The 16,137-nt window shown below is 46.3% G+C and overlaps 1 protein-coding gene across 8 annotated transcripts in view; it reads right to left on the reverse strand.

The window, feature by feature from the left end:
• Positions 1-16,137, reverse strand: part of GRAMD1B (GRAM domain containing 1B) — a 204,896-nt gene that overhangs the window by 96,963 nt on the left and 91,796 nt on the right. The window contains exon 1 of one of the 8 annotated variants that reach the window (XM_087706405.1): positions 14,211-14,330. The exons of the other annotated variants lie outside the window; for them this stretch is intronic. Coding sequence (XP_087562531.1) covers positions 14,211-14,233 — 23 coding nt within the window. The 5' untranslated portion in view covers positions 14,234-14,330. Of the gene's footprint in view, positions 1-14,210; positions 14,331-16,137 lie in introns of those variants that run through there. 8 annotated transcript variants of the gene reach the window in all.

The raw sequence follows: 16,137 nt of genomic DNA on the forward strand, positions 1-16,137 counted from the left end.
TGTTTAGCGTACAAGGAAAGGGGTATTCGTTTCTCTTCTTCCTCTCTTTTTTTCCATAGTTTGTTATCGTTTCTATTTTTACGGTTTGCTTCGGTTTGTTATTATTATTATTAGCGCGGTACACTGCTTCTATTTGGAACACTTTTAAAAGGAAGGTGGGTTTTTTTTAAACACACACACACATTAAACCCCCCCACGCACAACATTACAAAATAGACAATATATATAATCCACAAATTCAATTTAAAAAGAGGTAAATGAATAAAGCAGCAAGCAGCATTACCTCTAATCTCTCTGGAAGGGGACTGCCGTTGCCAGCTTCTGCACATGTATTTGAAAAAGAAGTGGAGGGAATAATCTCATTTTCAAGGGAGGTGGTTCCACACAATTGGTGTCACAACTGGAAAACTGAGTTTGCTGGTCTTTAGCTCCTCCCTCGTTGAATATGATCGCTACCACAAGTCCCTGCTGGAAAGAACATCTCAGATGACCTGTTCTGATGGCAGAAGATGGCCTTGGAGACATCTGGCTGTCAAGGATGGTGGAGGCGTCTGCGAGACCTCCTTCCGCAACCACCACAGGTTGAGAGTAGACCTTGAGATAGTCCTCCAAACCTGTGAACTGCGTAAAATGCCCTTGTAAGAAGACACTCGCTGCCACTTGAGGTTGAACTGACCCCGAGTGGAGCGAGGAACTTGTGACCCGATAAACAAAATTCTCGACAGCCCCTGAACATGTTTGAAATGTTCAGGGGCTGAACATTGTAGCATGCTGACCTTTGGAAGAAGGAGAATTTCAGAAGAAGATCATTTGGAAGGGCTTATCGAGTGCATTCCACGGTGGCGCAGTGGTTAGAGTGCAGTACTGCAGGCTACTTCTGCTGACTGCCAGCTGCCTGCAATTTGGCATATAAGTCTAAGTACTATTGGGAAGGAAGGAAGGAAGGAAGGAAGGAAGGAAGGAAGGAAGGAAGGAAGGAAGGAAGGAAGGAAGGAAGGAAGGAAGGAAGGAAGGAAGGAAGGAAGGAAGGAAGGATATTCTGCTGACTGCCAGCTGCCAGCAGTTTGGCAGTTCGATTCTCACCAGGCTCAAGGTTGACTCAGTCTTCCAACTTTCCGAGTTGGGTAAAATGAGGACCCAGATTGTTAGGGTCAATAGGCTGACTTTATAAACCACCTAGAGAGGACTGTAAAGCACTGTGAAGCGGTAGAGCCGAGGTGGCGCAGTGGTTAAATGCAGCACTGCAGGCTACTTCAGCTGACTGCAGTTCTGCAGTTCGGCTGTTCAAATCTCACTGGCTCAGGGTTGACTCAGACTTCCATCCTTCCGAGGTGGGTAAAATGAGGACCCGGATTGTTGGGGGTAATATGCTGACTCTGTAAACCGCTTAGAGAGAGCTGAAAGCCCTATGAAGCGGTATATAAATCTAACTGCTATTGCTATTGCTATATAAGTCTAAGTGCTAGTGCTATTCCAATATCATGCTATCACCCTGTCTCTGCCTTAGTCTCGTCTTTGTAATATACAGGGCCAACATATTATAAACTCTGGTTTTGCTTTTCATTAGCACTGCTTAGCAAGGGGCGAATGCTCTGCGGGGAGAACAGTGCATGCTGTGTTATGGTTTGAACGCTAATAAATATATACTGCATCTTCGAAATGAGTCGGTTGCTTTAGGTGAGCCCGGTTTTGGCCACAACTCGAAGCATTATAGTTCAAAGCTAGCACTTGGAAGTCAATGCAAATACACAGCCTTAGTTTTGCCAGCCTAGTCAAGAAAAGATGACAAACCAAGATCCTTAAATAAGCCAGGTTCCTACTAATGGAGACACGATGTAGAATGGAAGAGGCGTGTTCCCCATGTCTACCCTACCACACCATGCGCACAAGAAACAACAAGAATGTTCTAGAGTCTCTAATGAGCCTTTTGTACAGACTCAACCAGAGACTTAAATCAGGAGTAGAGAACTATGGCTCCTGGATGACTTGTGGACTTCAACTCCCAGAATTCCTGAGCCAGCCAGTATGGCTGGCTCAGGAATTCTGGGAGTTGAAGTCCACAAGTCATCCAGAAGCCATACTTCCCCATCTCTGGCGATACATCAAATCAAATGCCCTGTTTACTGTATTCTTAGAAGCAGTTTACCTGATGCTTAAGAGGAGGGTTCGCAGCCCCAAATTACCACCAAATTTGAGTAAAAACAGTTGTGTTTTCTCCTCTTGCAGGAGAAAAATGGACAAGCTGAGAAGATACAGCATTTGAAGGATGCCTAAAAGGTAAATGTAAAGTTTCTCCTCGCATATATGTGCTAGTCATTCCGGACTCTAGGGGGCGGTGCTCATCTCCGTTTCAAAGCCAAAGAGCCAGCACTGTCCGAAGACGTTCTCCATAGTCATGTGGCCGGCATGACTCAATGCATGGAACGCTGTTCCCTTCCCACCAAAGTTGGTTCCTGTTTTTCTACTTGCACTTCTTACGTGCTTTCGAATTGCTAGGTTGGCAGAAGCTGCGACAAGTCACGGGAGCTCACTCCGTTACGCGGCGCTAGGGATTCGAACCGCCGAATGCCGACCTTTCTGATCGACAAGCTCAGCGTCTTAGCCACTGAGCCACCACATCCCGGTGCCCATCGCGGGCTAAATCCTCAACTGCCACAACTGCCCCCAGACACAACTGAAACCTGCCAATTTAAGCCGCTGTTCTTGCCCTCTTTCTGTGGTCGAAGAAACCTTGAAACACAACTAAATCCCAGCTAAATCCCACGAGGATCAGAGGTTTCCCGGGTGGGCTTCAGTTCAGTGCTCACCTCAAGGATTCCAAGATTCCCATATTAAAAGGATCCAGGCAGCAATCCAGAGACATCTCTCCTTCAGAACTGCCAGAAGTGGAAGTTTCTAGAATTCCTAGGAACGGATTTCCATTTGACCGAGCGGAGACAGCTGAAGCATCTTAGCAAGGCCACCCTCGAGGCTTCCCTCAGCTTCTGGAAGATTTGAGCCACGGTTTAAGAAGTACCAATAAAGCAGAATATTCGTAGCTCAGGGATGAGATGAGGGCTCCTTGGTGCTCTCGGAGCTTGGTGGCTTTCTTCCCGACGTTTCATTACCCAATTAGATAACATCAGCAATGCTAAATGGGAGTGGGGCTTGGGAGGAGGAGGAGGAGGAGAAGGAGGAGGAGGAGAATTGTAGCGTCTTGGTGATTTTCTTGCAGGCGTTTCATTACCCAATTAGATAACATCAGCAGTGCTAAATGGGAGGGGGGCTTGTGAGGAGGAGGAGGAGGAGGAGGAGGAGGAGGAGGAGGAGGAGGAGGAGGAGGAGGAGGAGGAGGAGGAGGAGAATTGTAGTGTCTTGGTGATTTTCTTGCAGACATTTCATTCCCCAAACTAGGTAACATCATCAGAGCTAGAAGAAGTCAGAATGAGAGCAAACTCCATTCCCTTCTAGCACTGATGATGTTACTTAGTTGGGTCATGAAAGGTCCACAAGAAAACCACTAAACTCAGAGAGCACCAAGGACCCCTCAATACAGGAAGTCTTAAAAGCTTTGGAAAGGAGCATGGAATAGACAAAGGCTGAAGGAGACACATAGGCCAACCTTTGTGATTTTTTTCATCAAACAAGTTCGACATCTTGGTCCTGAAAGCATAAAGGAGAAAGCCAAGATGCGGATTCACAAAGCTGGATATCAGGCCTACCTTGGAGGGGGAGACCTCTCTGCTCCCAATTCAGTTCACGAAAGGTCATCTCCCTAACTTTATATAGAGGTGGAGGGAGCTGTAACTAGTAAAAGTTTTCCCCTATTTCAAAGGCAGGCAGGCAGGCAGATTAACAGAGTGGGAAGGGACCTTGTAGGTCATCTAGTCCAACCCCCTGCCCAAACAGGAGACCCTACATCATTTCTGACAGATGGCAGTCTTTTTAAAAGAGCTGAGGTGGCGCAGTGGTTAAATGCAGCACTGCAGGCTACTTCAGCTGACTGCAGTTCTGCAGTTCGGCTGTTCAAATCTCACCGGCTCAAGGTTGACTCAGCCTTCCATCCTTCCGAGGTGGGTAAAATGAGGACCCGGATTGTTGTTGGGGGCAATATGCTGACTCTGTAAACCGCTTAGAGAGGGCTGAAAGCCCTATGAAGCGGTAGATAAGTTTAACTGCTATTTAACTGCTATAAAAGCCTCCAGTGTTTATGTGTAAATATGTTTTATTTTCATTTTCATTTCATACAGTCACATATATACTGTGCGTAACCAGGGGCATATAACATTGAAAAATAAACACAGCAAAAGCCTCCAGTGTTGAAGCGCCCACAACTTCCGAAGGCAACTTCTGTTCCACTGGTTGATTTTGTTCTCACTGTCAGAAAATTTCTCCTTATTTCCGGGTTGAATCTCTCCTTGTTCACTTTCCATCCATTCTTCCTTGTCTGGCCTTTGGGTGCTTTGGAAAATAGCTTGAACCCCCTTCTCTCTGTGGCAGCCCCTCCAATATTAGAAGACTGCTATCCTGTCTCCCCTGGTCCTTCTCGTCAGTAGACATACCCAATTCTTGCAACTGTTCTTCATATGTTTTAGCCTCCAGTCCCCCCCAACATCCTGGTTGCTCTTCTCTGCGCTCTTTCTAGAGTCTCCACATCTTCCAAACTGTATTTATTTGAAGGAGTAGCATCCTCTGATGTTCTACCTGAAACTTCAGGTTGTATAATATCTCCAGGAAATTTCAGTTAAGAATCCAGGTCAAGACTTTTGCAGGCAATTATCTCAATTTATTCCACTGTACCTCTCTAGTAATAGGAAAGGAATATATCAGGATTTCACATAAAAGAGAAAGAGACAAGATAGCAAGACAAAAGGTTGTTTTTTCTACAGCTGGAATCAAAAGATCAGCCCAAGATGACAGGCTCATGCAGCTAAGACCACTTGTGAAGAGTCTCAAACAGAAGCTTTATTATTAATCACCTATGTTATCACAATCTCACTCGACTGGTTACATTTATTTGGGAATAGTCAGCTAAGGCGTTGGGAATTCTAAGCTTGCCCCCCGCTTAACACCTCCCTCTGTTCTAGCTGGAGTTTCCATCACAAATGAGCATGTTTTAAAAATGTGTCTGTGTATTTATGTGTCTGTCATTCCATCCCTCCATCTATTCATCCACCCACCCACCTGCCTGCCTACCTGTTGTGGCCTAGCAGGAGCCGTTGGAGCTGCTACCAAGACTCCGACAGCGAGGGGCCCTATCAGTCGGCCCTGGAGGATGTGGAGGACCCTGGACAGGGTTCCGACTCCGAGCAGGGCGCAAAGAGACTGGTTGGCCACCAGGTGGTGCCTGAGCCTTGGACCACTGGGGAGGAGACAAGGGAGAGTGATCCAGAAACCAGCAGTGAGTTGTTCCTGGATGCACGCCATCGAAGAGCTACTTGGCATCAAGAACAATTATGCAATTACAGGAGGTAATTGCGCTCAGCTGGTGGTCATTAGGCTCCTCTCCAGACTATAAAAAAGACTGCTTGTGCCACGCCATTCTTGCAGAAGTCAACGCTTTGACTAAAGAGAACTGTTGTAACTAACTTGGCAGGCTGGATTGCTGCCAAGGTTTGTCTGAGTTGCTGCAAAGGTTTGTCGGACTTGCTGCCAAAGTCCTTATCTGTTTGTTTACCTGGCTTTCCGCCACCGAGATTCTGGTCTTGTTATTAAAGGACATTCCATTTAAGCTTGTCTCAGCATTCGTTACTGGATGGAGGATGAGGTCAGAACACTACCTACTGTGGGAAGCCCCACCGCAGAAGAATGAAATATTTTGGGGAATATTAAAAAAAGGCAGGATAGAAATTTTCCCTAAAGGAGAAATGAGGTGGGGGGAAAACTTAAGGGAGGCAGAAACTAGCACCAGTCTCCCTGCCCCAAGCAGAAACTGAGGAGGCCAGCTTTTAGAAAATTGGTAATCCATTCAGAAAGGCTGGGCCAGACAGCTACTCCAGATAAGCAATACAATTAGGCAAGTGAAAGGTTGACAAGATTAGCTCAGACAAACACCTAGGATTTGCATTTCCCCTTTTGCCTATAGAGTCAGCCATGACCCCTACAGGACCCCACAGGAATCCAGAAGGTATAAAACCCACCCACTCCCAACTCCACACACTGCTGGGGGTACTGCTTCATCCATAAGCCAACTTTCATTCCAATCAGCCCCCATTTTATTGGAACTGGGTGTGGATTTTTCCCCAAAGTTTCTTTACTGTACATTTTCCTGAGTCATCTCATTGCTAAGTCTTCTGCAAACGAAAGTTCTTCAGATGTGTTGGAGTTCAGCTACCATAATTCCCACTGTTGGGAGGGAGGGGAATTATGATTCCGTATGATTCCAAAAAGGCCTTAGTGGAGGAAAGGCATTGTAAGAACTCACAGCTTTTTTTTACAAAGAAGGATGCTGAGGAATTTTAATCCTCTTGCAATTATTTTTTTTTGGGGGGGGGGGGGATAGATTTGTTTACTTGAAGGTTTCCATCATGATAGACAGCCAACTTTTATCTTTGTTTTCTCCCAGGCTGACAAGCTAACACCTACTTTATCACGCATTGAAGCGTTCCGCATTTCAATGTGAAGCTTCTGGGGGCCATGGCAGGAAACATTTAATTACGGAATATTGTTATCGCCTATCTTTTTTTTTTTTAAGTGGAATCAGAACCGCCACGGGGAAAGCAATCATACAAAGTTGCAGAATTAAAAGGCCTGACTTCCCAATCTCTGGATGAAAATAAATATTGTTTTATTCAGTGTCTGAAAGCTAATGCAGACTATCCCCCAAAGGGGCCTTCAGAAATAATTTAGAAGAGATGTTTCAGTGGAGATGCAATCCAGGTGTAGGTCTTTAAAGTGCTGGCATCTTTTCCCAGGATTTCACAGCTGCTCAATAGGATGCCAAAGAAAGACAGGGCTGCTTTAAAGAGATCCTGCCAAGAATAATCCAAAGCACCTTTTGGGGAGGATTGAATCTGATGAGCAGAATTGACCTATACATTTGCAGGGTGTCCAGACTTGTGGACTTCAACTCCCAGAATTCCATGGCTGGCTGGGGAATTCTGGGAGTTGAAGTCCACAGGTCTTAAAGTTGCCAAGGCCGGGTAGCCCTGCTATAGAGCAACATAATCCTTGTATCCTGTTAAGCCTGAACACAGTCCCAGTGGACAACCATTTAAATAGGAGCCAGCCGTGTGCAGCAGCTGCCAAAAAAGCCAACACAGTTCTAGGCTGCATCAAATGAGGGATAGAATCAAGATCATGTGAAGAGTTAATACCACTTTATAATGCCGTGGTAAGGCCACACTTGGAATCCTGCATCCAGTTTTGATCACCATGATGTAAAAAGGATGTTGAGACTCTAGAAAGAGTGCAGAGAAGAGGAACAAAGAGGATTAGGGGACTGGAGGCCAAAACATATGAAGAACGATTGCAGGAACTGGGTATGTCTAGTTGGATGAAAAGAAGGACTAGGGGAGACATGATAGCAATGTTCCGATATCTCAGTGGCTGCCACAAAGAAGAGGCAGTCAAGCTCTTCTCCAAAGCATCTGAGGGCAAAACAAGAAGCAATGGGTGGAAACTAATCAAGGGGAGAAGCAACTTAGAACTAAGGAAAAACTTCCTGACAGTGAGAACAATTAATCAGTGGAACAGAAGTTGCCTCCAGAAGTTGTGAATGCTCCAACACTGGAAGTTTTTAAGAAGAGGTTGGATAACCATTTGTCTGAAGTGTTGTAAGGTTTCCTGCCTAAGCAGGGGGTTGGACTAGAAGACCTCCAAGGTCCCTTCCAACTCTGTTATTATATTATATATTAAGGAGGGCTTAAGGACATCTCTGCTGAAGGAGGACACATTATCTTAGTCGGAGGAGGAATCAGAGAACTTTAAATGATAGTCTTTAAATACATTCAACAGTGGTGGATGTGGACTGTGAACAAGAGCCGAGGTGGCGCAGTGGTTAGGGTGCAGCACTGCAGGCCACTTCAGCTGACTATTATCTGCAGTTCAGCGGTTCAAATCTTATTGGCTCAAGGTTGACTCATCCTTCCATCCTTCCGAGGTGGGTGAAATGAGGACCCAGACTGTGGGGGCGATATGCTGACTCTGTAAACCGCTTAGAGAGGGCTGAAAGCCCTATGAAGCGGTATATAAGTCTAACTGCTATTGCTATTGCTAAGTCTTGAATCTCAAAGATGATGATGAAGAAGAAAATCCATCGCCCTACATCCATTGAGCTAGAGCAAATATAATTTGCATTGGACCTGACTGAGATCAGAAAGAGTTTTGAGGGAACCTGAGAACAATGAAGGTCCTTTTAGATCAGCAATGGGAAAGAAAAAAAGAGACTTATATGAGGACCAATAGTGACAGTTCATTAAAAAAAAAACCCACCCTATTTTTCAGCCAGGAGTTCCCGACAGGAAGTCATTTGGGGTTATTCCTTCTCTCTTGCCCAATTAGTCAAGAGCTAGTCAATTTCAGTAATTAGGAATTTCTTTTTCCCAAGATGCCCCCTGTTTAATGCAGGCCAGTAGATTTTTTATCCCCTGTCATCTAAGACCTACAGAGGAATTTTCTTCTCTCTAATTACGGTTTTTAAAATCAATAACTGAGACAAGGGTGGCTATTCAATTCACTCTGGAAAGAAATCAAGGGACGACATTCATGTATGGATTGCATTATGAACTGTTCTAAACTCCTTCCCAAATTTAAGCCTTACAGCTCTCGCACATTAATTCTGCTTGAAAGATCACTGAACAGGCAGCGGGATTAAGAAGGAGACCTGTGATTTAGGATTAAATTTATCTCTGGCTTGAGAGCAAATTTTGGAGCCTAGCGTTGCTTCGCAACTCTCCAGTGGTTTGATTCCTCGAAACCACAACTGAAATCCAATCATTTTTAGATTAGATTTAGATTGTCTAGAAGCAATGGGACAACTAGTGTTTAATATGCAAGAGGCGTTTGATAAATATTTGAGAAACATTTCCGTATGCTAAGCCAAGTTATGTGCCTCTAAAATCTATCATGGTCCTTTTAAGAATGAAAATTGCGGATACCTGGTTTGTCTGTTCGTAATCAAACTGTTTCCACTAAGACACAATTGAAGTATTTCTGGTTTGCTGAGCAAGTAACAACTGGCTTGGTTTGTACAACAAGGAAACCATGATTTACTAAGAACAACAGATGTGTTCACACAATACACTAAGCCAAAACTAAAGAAACTGGCAGCTCATTCGGATGTGTAAATGCAGTCATCCGTGGATCAGTCAAGTTATCCCAAAGGTGCTTTTTCAAGAGGCAACTGAGCAGTGGTGGGTTTCAAAAATTGTTCGAACCTACTCTGTGGGTGTGGCCTCCTTTGTGGGAGTGGCTTACCGCCCATGTGACCGGATATGAAGATGCCGATGACACTTGTCAGAACCACCTTAAATGACCTCACACACAGCACTGGCATGCATAAGAATATGATGTAAACTTGTTTTTTAAAAGGCATCTTTGGTTTGCGTTAAAACAACTTCAACACACGCAATGTTCTGATTGCACCACAAACACAGTAGTCATCCTTACTCTATTCTATTCCACATTCCAATATCTATCTTATCCTATTCTACATTCCAATATCTATTCTATTCTATTCTATTCCACATTCCAATGTCTATTCTATTCTATTCCACATTCCAATATCTATTCTATTCTATTCCACATTCCAATATCTATCCTATCCTATTCTATTCTATTCCACATTCCAATATCTATCTTATCCTATTCTACATTCCAATATCTATCTATTCTATTCTATTCCACATTCCAATATCTATTCTATTCTATTCCACATTCCAATATCTATCCTATCCTATTCTACTCTATTCTATTCCACATTCCAATATCTATCTTATCCTATTCTATTCTATTCCACATTCCAATATCTATCTTATCCTATTCTACATTCCAATATCTATCCTATTCTATTCTATTCTATTCCACATTCCAATATCTATCCAATTCTATTCTGTTCTATTCTATTCCACATTCCAATATCTATCCTATTCCATTCCATTCCAATTAATTCTATTCTATTCAGAGGACCCAAAAAGTCTTCTGTGAAGAGGCTTAAGTAGTAATACAGTGCCCTCTAGCCTCCTTCAAGCAGAGTCTTCGTCAGCAGCTATAGGAACTGTTCTCCTTTCTCTTTCACTCTTGTGAAGCTGGCCACAAATTCGTAAACTCTGCCCTTCCTGTCCTCTTCCTCCCCAGCCTCCGCCTGAGCCGACGAAAAGGGAATTAAACCCCAACCCCTTCCAACAATCCTAATAATCCCTTTCAATACAGGTTGGGATGCGAGCAAATGAGGCTATTCTATTATTAAGTGATTTTATTTTTGTGAACAGGGTTGTTGCAAGTCCAATACAAAACAAAAGACTCCTTGGGGTGCGTAACCAAAGTGTTGTTTGTCCAGAAGTATTTTTTTTTTTGCTGATTCCCCAGCTTTATCTAATGCTTCGTTCATTCAAGGATGTCTGTCTGTCTGTCCATATTTGTGTGTGTGTCTGTGTGTCCATTTGTCTCTGCATACGTGTGTGCATGTATCCTTTCAAAGCATCCCTTGTTCACCCCGAAAAGTTGTATCGGGACACATTCCAAACGCCCGCATTTTATCCTTCTAGTTCAGGGGTCAGCAACCCACGGCTCTGGCGCGCCACATGTGGCTCTTTCATCCCTCTGCTGCGGCTCCCCGTCGCTCAAAATATGCGGTCACAACCACCACCAATGTGTGACACCCGCCCGACATGCGACTTATTGAGCTTTTTCACCCCCCGGTAGGCCAACCATGGATAAATCAAGAAAAGTTTCAAGAAGGTTTAATTCAACCACATAATGCTAGTTTTGTGGCCTTTCGGGAAATAATTCGCGCACCGGAAGGGTTATGTGGCTCCCAATGTTTTCTTTTCTGTGGGAAAAACGAGTCCAAAAGGCACTTTGAGTGTTTAAGTTTGCCGAACCCTGTTCTAGTTAGTACATCATCAATGCAATCTACGTCTAACCAAGGCAGAGAGCATAGAAATTCTAATTCTAGGCCACTCATTCATGAAGGCCTGGTCAATCTCAACCTCTCCGCTTCAAGTCCATTTTAAGATGCCCAGTTGGAAACTGGGATTCTAAAGAGAATGGTTCTTTCTCTCTCGGCCCTTTCGGTGATCTTTTCATATAAAGCAGGAAAGATATGCAAATAACACTTCTGGAATCATTTTTACATCTTTTTTCTTTTCTTTTCAAATCCCTCCCTTCTACGACAGAAGTATCTCTCTTCTTCATGGCCTTCTAGTTCATCAACGCAAATAATGCAACCCTTATTACATTTAACTTAGTCCTCCTCTCCCTCTCTCACAATCCACGCCTCTTGCAGCCCAATGAATGTTTAGTTTAGTTTTAGTTTTCCCTTTATTTGTATGTCGCCCTTTTCCCTGGGGGGACTCAGGGCGGCTCACAGTTCAAAAAGGGGGGGGGGAGAGACAAACAATATTCCAAAAGGAGACAATACAACATATTAAAAAAGAGAGCACAACAGTCACACAATTTGGGTGGGGTTAGAGTCTTAACCCCAGGCCAGCCGGGACAGCCAGATCTTTAAAGCGGCGCGGAAGGATTGGAGGGTGGTGAGGGTCCGAATCTCTACGTGGAGTTTGTTCCAGAGGGTCGGAGCAGCCACCGAGAAGGCTCTCCTCCAGGTAGTTGCCAGTCTGCACTGGCTGGAAGATGGAATTCGGAGGAGGCCTAATCGATGCGATCGTATCGGTCTAGTGGAGGTAATTGGCAGTAGGCGGTCTCTCAATGTTGGGGTTTTCCTCTGTTTTTTACAAGTAGTTTCATTTTGATCACTATTTATTTTAAGTCCTGTCACTTCTCCATATTCTTCGGTTTGTTCTGCTAGTTTCAGATTCCAGATTCTAGTGGCTCTTCCAAAACGAACCCTAAATCATCTGCAAAATGCCTGTCGTTTGCATTCCTCTTTCTTAATTCTCACCCCCTTTTACCTCTTCATTTCGCCTTGTCTTTCTATTGAATTGACAGTTGATACAAAAGTTAGACATTCAGGTAGTTAAGAAGGTAAAATATTTAGGAATTCAATGAACAGCAAGATGTGCACAACAATTAAAGAGGACAATTATTATAAATTGAAAAGACAAATTGAGTGAGACTTGGGGAGAAATGAATTTTGGGGTTTTCCATTAATAAGGGCAGAGCTGTAACACTGCCATCATCTAAATTAGGACTTGTATAATACAACAGTGGGGGAACCAATACAGCACAAGTCTCTAGGTCCATGCGCCCGAGGGATTTTTTAATGGGCTAAGAAGATCCATATTTATTATTATTCCCCCCCACACACACACAAAGGTTGGCCATCCTTGTACCCCTTCCCAGAAACACAAATCCGACACAAGCCGCAACTTACAACAACTGGGTGTTTATGCAATGCCTGCCAAAGGGTGCACCCACTCATCTTTTTTGCAACATGCCAATGGAATTTAGGACAGACTCAGAAAATGTGGATGGGGGGAGAGAGAGGGGGGGAGGGAGAGAAAGAATGAGAGAATGAGAGAGAGAGAATAAGAGAGTGAGAGAGAATGAGAGAAAGAATGAAAGAATGAGAGAATGAGAGAAAGAATGAGAGCGAGAGCGAGAGAAAGAATGAGAGAATGAATAAGAGTGAGGGAGAGAATGAGAGAAAAAATGAGAGTGAGAGAAAGAATGAGAGAGAATGAAAGAATAAGAGAGTGAGAGAGAATGAGAGAAAGAATGAAAGAATGTGAGAATGAGAGAAAGAATGAGAGCGAGAGCGAGAGAAAGAATGAGAGAATGAATAAGAGTGAGGGAGAGAATGAGAGAAAGAATGAGAGAGTGAGAGAAAGAATGAGAGAGAGAATGAGAGAAAGAATAAGAGGGTGAGGGAGAATGAGAGAATGAGAGAAAGAATAATGAGAGAAAGAATAAGAGAGAATGAGAGAAAGAATGAGAGAGAGAGAGAGGGAGGGAGGGAGGGAGGGAGGGAGGGAGGGAGAGAGAGACTCATTTTTGAAGCAATCCGGGAAATTATTAAATTATGTCATATGAGGATTTCTTCAGAGGGGGCAGGAGAGGGTTGGAAAGGACTATATGAATTCTCCCAATTTATGCAAGCAGAAATTTTAAAAAAAAACCGTCAAGGGACCCAGAAGAGCATTTGCGAAGTTTTTTTCTCCCCTTTCTTTTTTTCTTTTTCTAAAAAAAGGAAAAGCTCTCTCAAGCACAAAGTCCGGAGAGATCAACATCATCAAGCGACAAGGTCAGTTGCTCCCCTCCGGCCCGGAACGTACACGTGCAAGTACATACACACACACACACACACACCCGGGGCAACCCCCAACCCGAGCCCCGATTTCCACCGCTCCAAAGCGCAAACCCACCAAGCGCGCCCCGCGAGGCGGAGGAAGAAGCCTGCCCTGCTCTCCGGCGCAGCCTTGGGATGGGTCCAAGGAAGGGCATCTATCCGCGCACGGCATCCGAGGAGGCGTCAAGGCGGCGCATCACAGGAATTCGCCAACTTTTCCACGGGCGGCCGGGGGGTGGGGGGAGGACGGTCGGAAGGCGGCAGAGTTTGGCTTTCAATCGTCAATAACCCCCCCACACACACACATACACACACACAAAGGCCCCAGAGATGGGGTGGGAGCGCGATGGTTGGGGAGTGGGAGAGACACACAAGAGAGGTGTGGCAAGCAGCAAGACAAGGCTTCGAGAGGAGGAGGAGGAGGGAGGGAGGCGAGGCGCGCCACTGCGCCAGCATCCCTTACGCAGACTTGGTCCAGCCGGAGGAGCATCCATGCCCAACGTTGCCCCCCCCCCCCCCGCCTCCGAACACAACAGCCGCCTGACTTCCTCCCCGCCTCCCTCCGCCCGGGAGCATCTCCACACTGCGGTGAAGCTCTCCTCCATCCTCCGCCCCAACCCTGCAGGGTCGTCCCTTAATGCGGTGAGGGGAGGCGCCCCCTCCTTCCCTCCTCTCCTCTTCTCTTCCCTCCCCATCTCTTCTCTTAACTCCTTTCCCTTCTCTTCCCTCCTGTCCCTTCCCTCCCTTCCCTCCCTCCCTTTCCCTTCTCCTCCCTCCCTCCCTTTCCCTCCCCTCCCTTCCCTTCCCCTTCTGGCTTTACCAGGCGAGCTTGAAGCCTTTCATCAGGACCGTCACGAGCAGGCGCTGCCCGGTTCCTTGGCCAGCCCCGGATGCCTCCGGCGGAGCGGCTCCCAGACATACTGGACCAGGCCGGGCAAACGGAGGCTGCCGTTGCCGCCGCTGCTGCTCTTATCCCCGCCGCTGCCGCCGCAGATGCGCGCAACCCCGCCGCGGCTGGAGGAGCCGGTGGAGCCGGGCCAGGAGAGGCCGCTGGGGCGCAGGCGTGGACGGCGGCCGGGCACGGGCTTGGCAGAGCGCGGGCAGCCCGGGCAGGCCAGCGAGGAGGAGGCGGCGGAGATCATGCCATGGCGGGGCCGCGCCGAGCTCCCGCGGGACGCCGCTTGGTCGGGTTACCCAACCTTCCTCCTCCTCCTCCTCCTCCTCCTCTTCTTCCTTGGGGCGCCCCGGCGCAGCGCGGCTGGCCTTGCCCACTCACCCGGCCCGGCCAGCCGCTCGGCCCCCTGCCCGCCCTTTAAAGGCGCCCCGGCAGAGGCAGAGGCAGCCAGCCGGAGAGGCAACAGCCGGCGCCAGCAGGGAGGAAGAGCGGCGAGAGACTCACTGGCCCCCACCGAAGGGAGGGAAGCCGACGCCGCCTCGCTGGCCCAGCCTCCGCCCGAGCTGCTCTGGCTCAGCCCGGCGGCCGTCCGGGGCCGGCGGGAAGGCGCGCGCGCGCGCACGTCAACCCCCGGGATCCAAAGCGGGCGGGGAGGGAAGGAAGGAAGGAAGGAGAGGGAAACAGATGGACAGAAAGAGAGAAAGAGATAGAGAAAGAGAATGAGAGAGAGAATGAGAGAGAGAGAAAGAAAAAAAGAGAGGAGAGAGAGAAAGAAAGAATGAGAGAGAGAGGATTAGAGAAAACGAGAGAATGAGAGAGAAAATGAGAGAGAATGAGAGAAAGAGAAAGAATGAGAGAGAGAAAGAAAGAATGAGAGAATGGGAGAGAGAATGAGAGAGAAAGAGAGAGAGAATGAGAGAAAAAGAGAAAGAGAGGAGAGAGAGAAAGAAAGAATGAGAGAGGATGAGAGAAAACGAGAGAACAAAAGAGAGAGAGAAAAATGAGAGAGAGAATGAAAGAAAGAATTAGAGAGAGAAAGAAAGAGAATGAGAGAACAAATGAGAGAATGAGAGAGAGAAGAGAGTGTGAGAGAGAGAATGAGGGAGAAAGAATGAGGGAGAAAGAAAGAGAGAGAGAGAGAGAAAACAGCTGGACAGAAAAGAGAATGAGAATTAGGGGGGGATGCAGCCTGGCCGGCAATGGTTGGAGCCCGGAGATGCGCGCGCCGGAGTCCTGATCTCTTGTCAGGACTGTCTGATGAATTCCAAAACTTAAACCAGCTCACTTTTTGCTATTTAGCAAAAGTCAGCCTTGAGTAGAACTCCTCCCTCGGGAGCAAAGCAATTATCCATCCGCCTTTGAGCCACGTTTTATTTGGTGGCTGGTTTGAAATAATAGTTATCCATTGGCTATAATTTGCCAGTTCAGCTCTTCACGTGAAAAGGAACAGAAACTCAAAGAATAAGGAAGATTTCTTGGGGTATAACAGGACCTGTCGCAATCCAGGATCTCTTCCAACTTTCAGCATGTGCATCTGGGTGGATAGCGCCCACGCTTCCCCTATATATCGCTCTGGCGTGCAGATTATTATATGGGGAAAGGTAGGCAATGCACATGGGTGTGTGTGTGTGCAATACTGTAGAGCCAAAAGAGATTTTTTTTAAAAATGAAGAGAAGAGGCGTAGATAGAAAGACTCGGGGAAATGAGTATTTGAAGTCATTGGAGGTCAGAAGAAGGAAGAGGAGAGAGGAGGGAAGAAGAGAGAGGAGGGAAGGAGAGAGGAGGAGAGGAGAGAGGAGGAGAGGAGAGGGAGGATGGAAGGAGAGAGGGAGAGGAAAGAAGAGAGAGAGG

Source organism: Thamnophis sirtalis, unplaced genomic scaffold (genome assembly GCF_051295495.1).
Source record: "Thamnophis sirtalis isolate CommonGarterSnake01/CBP01778 unplaced genomic scaffold, rThaSir2_p1.2 scaffold_2, whole genome shotgun sequence".
In the NCBI taxonomy this organism is placed as follows: Eukaryota; Metazoa; Chordata; class Lepidosauria; order Squamata; family Natricidae; genus Thamnophis; species Thamnophis sirtalis.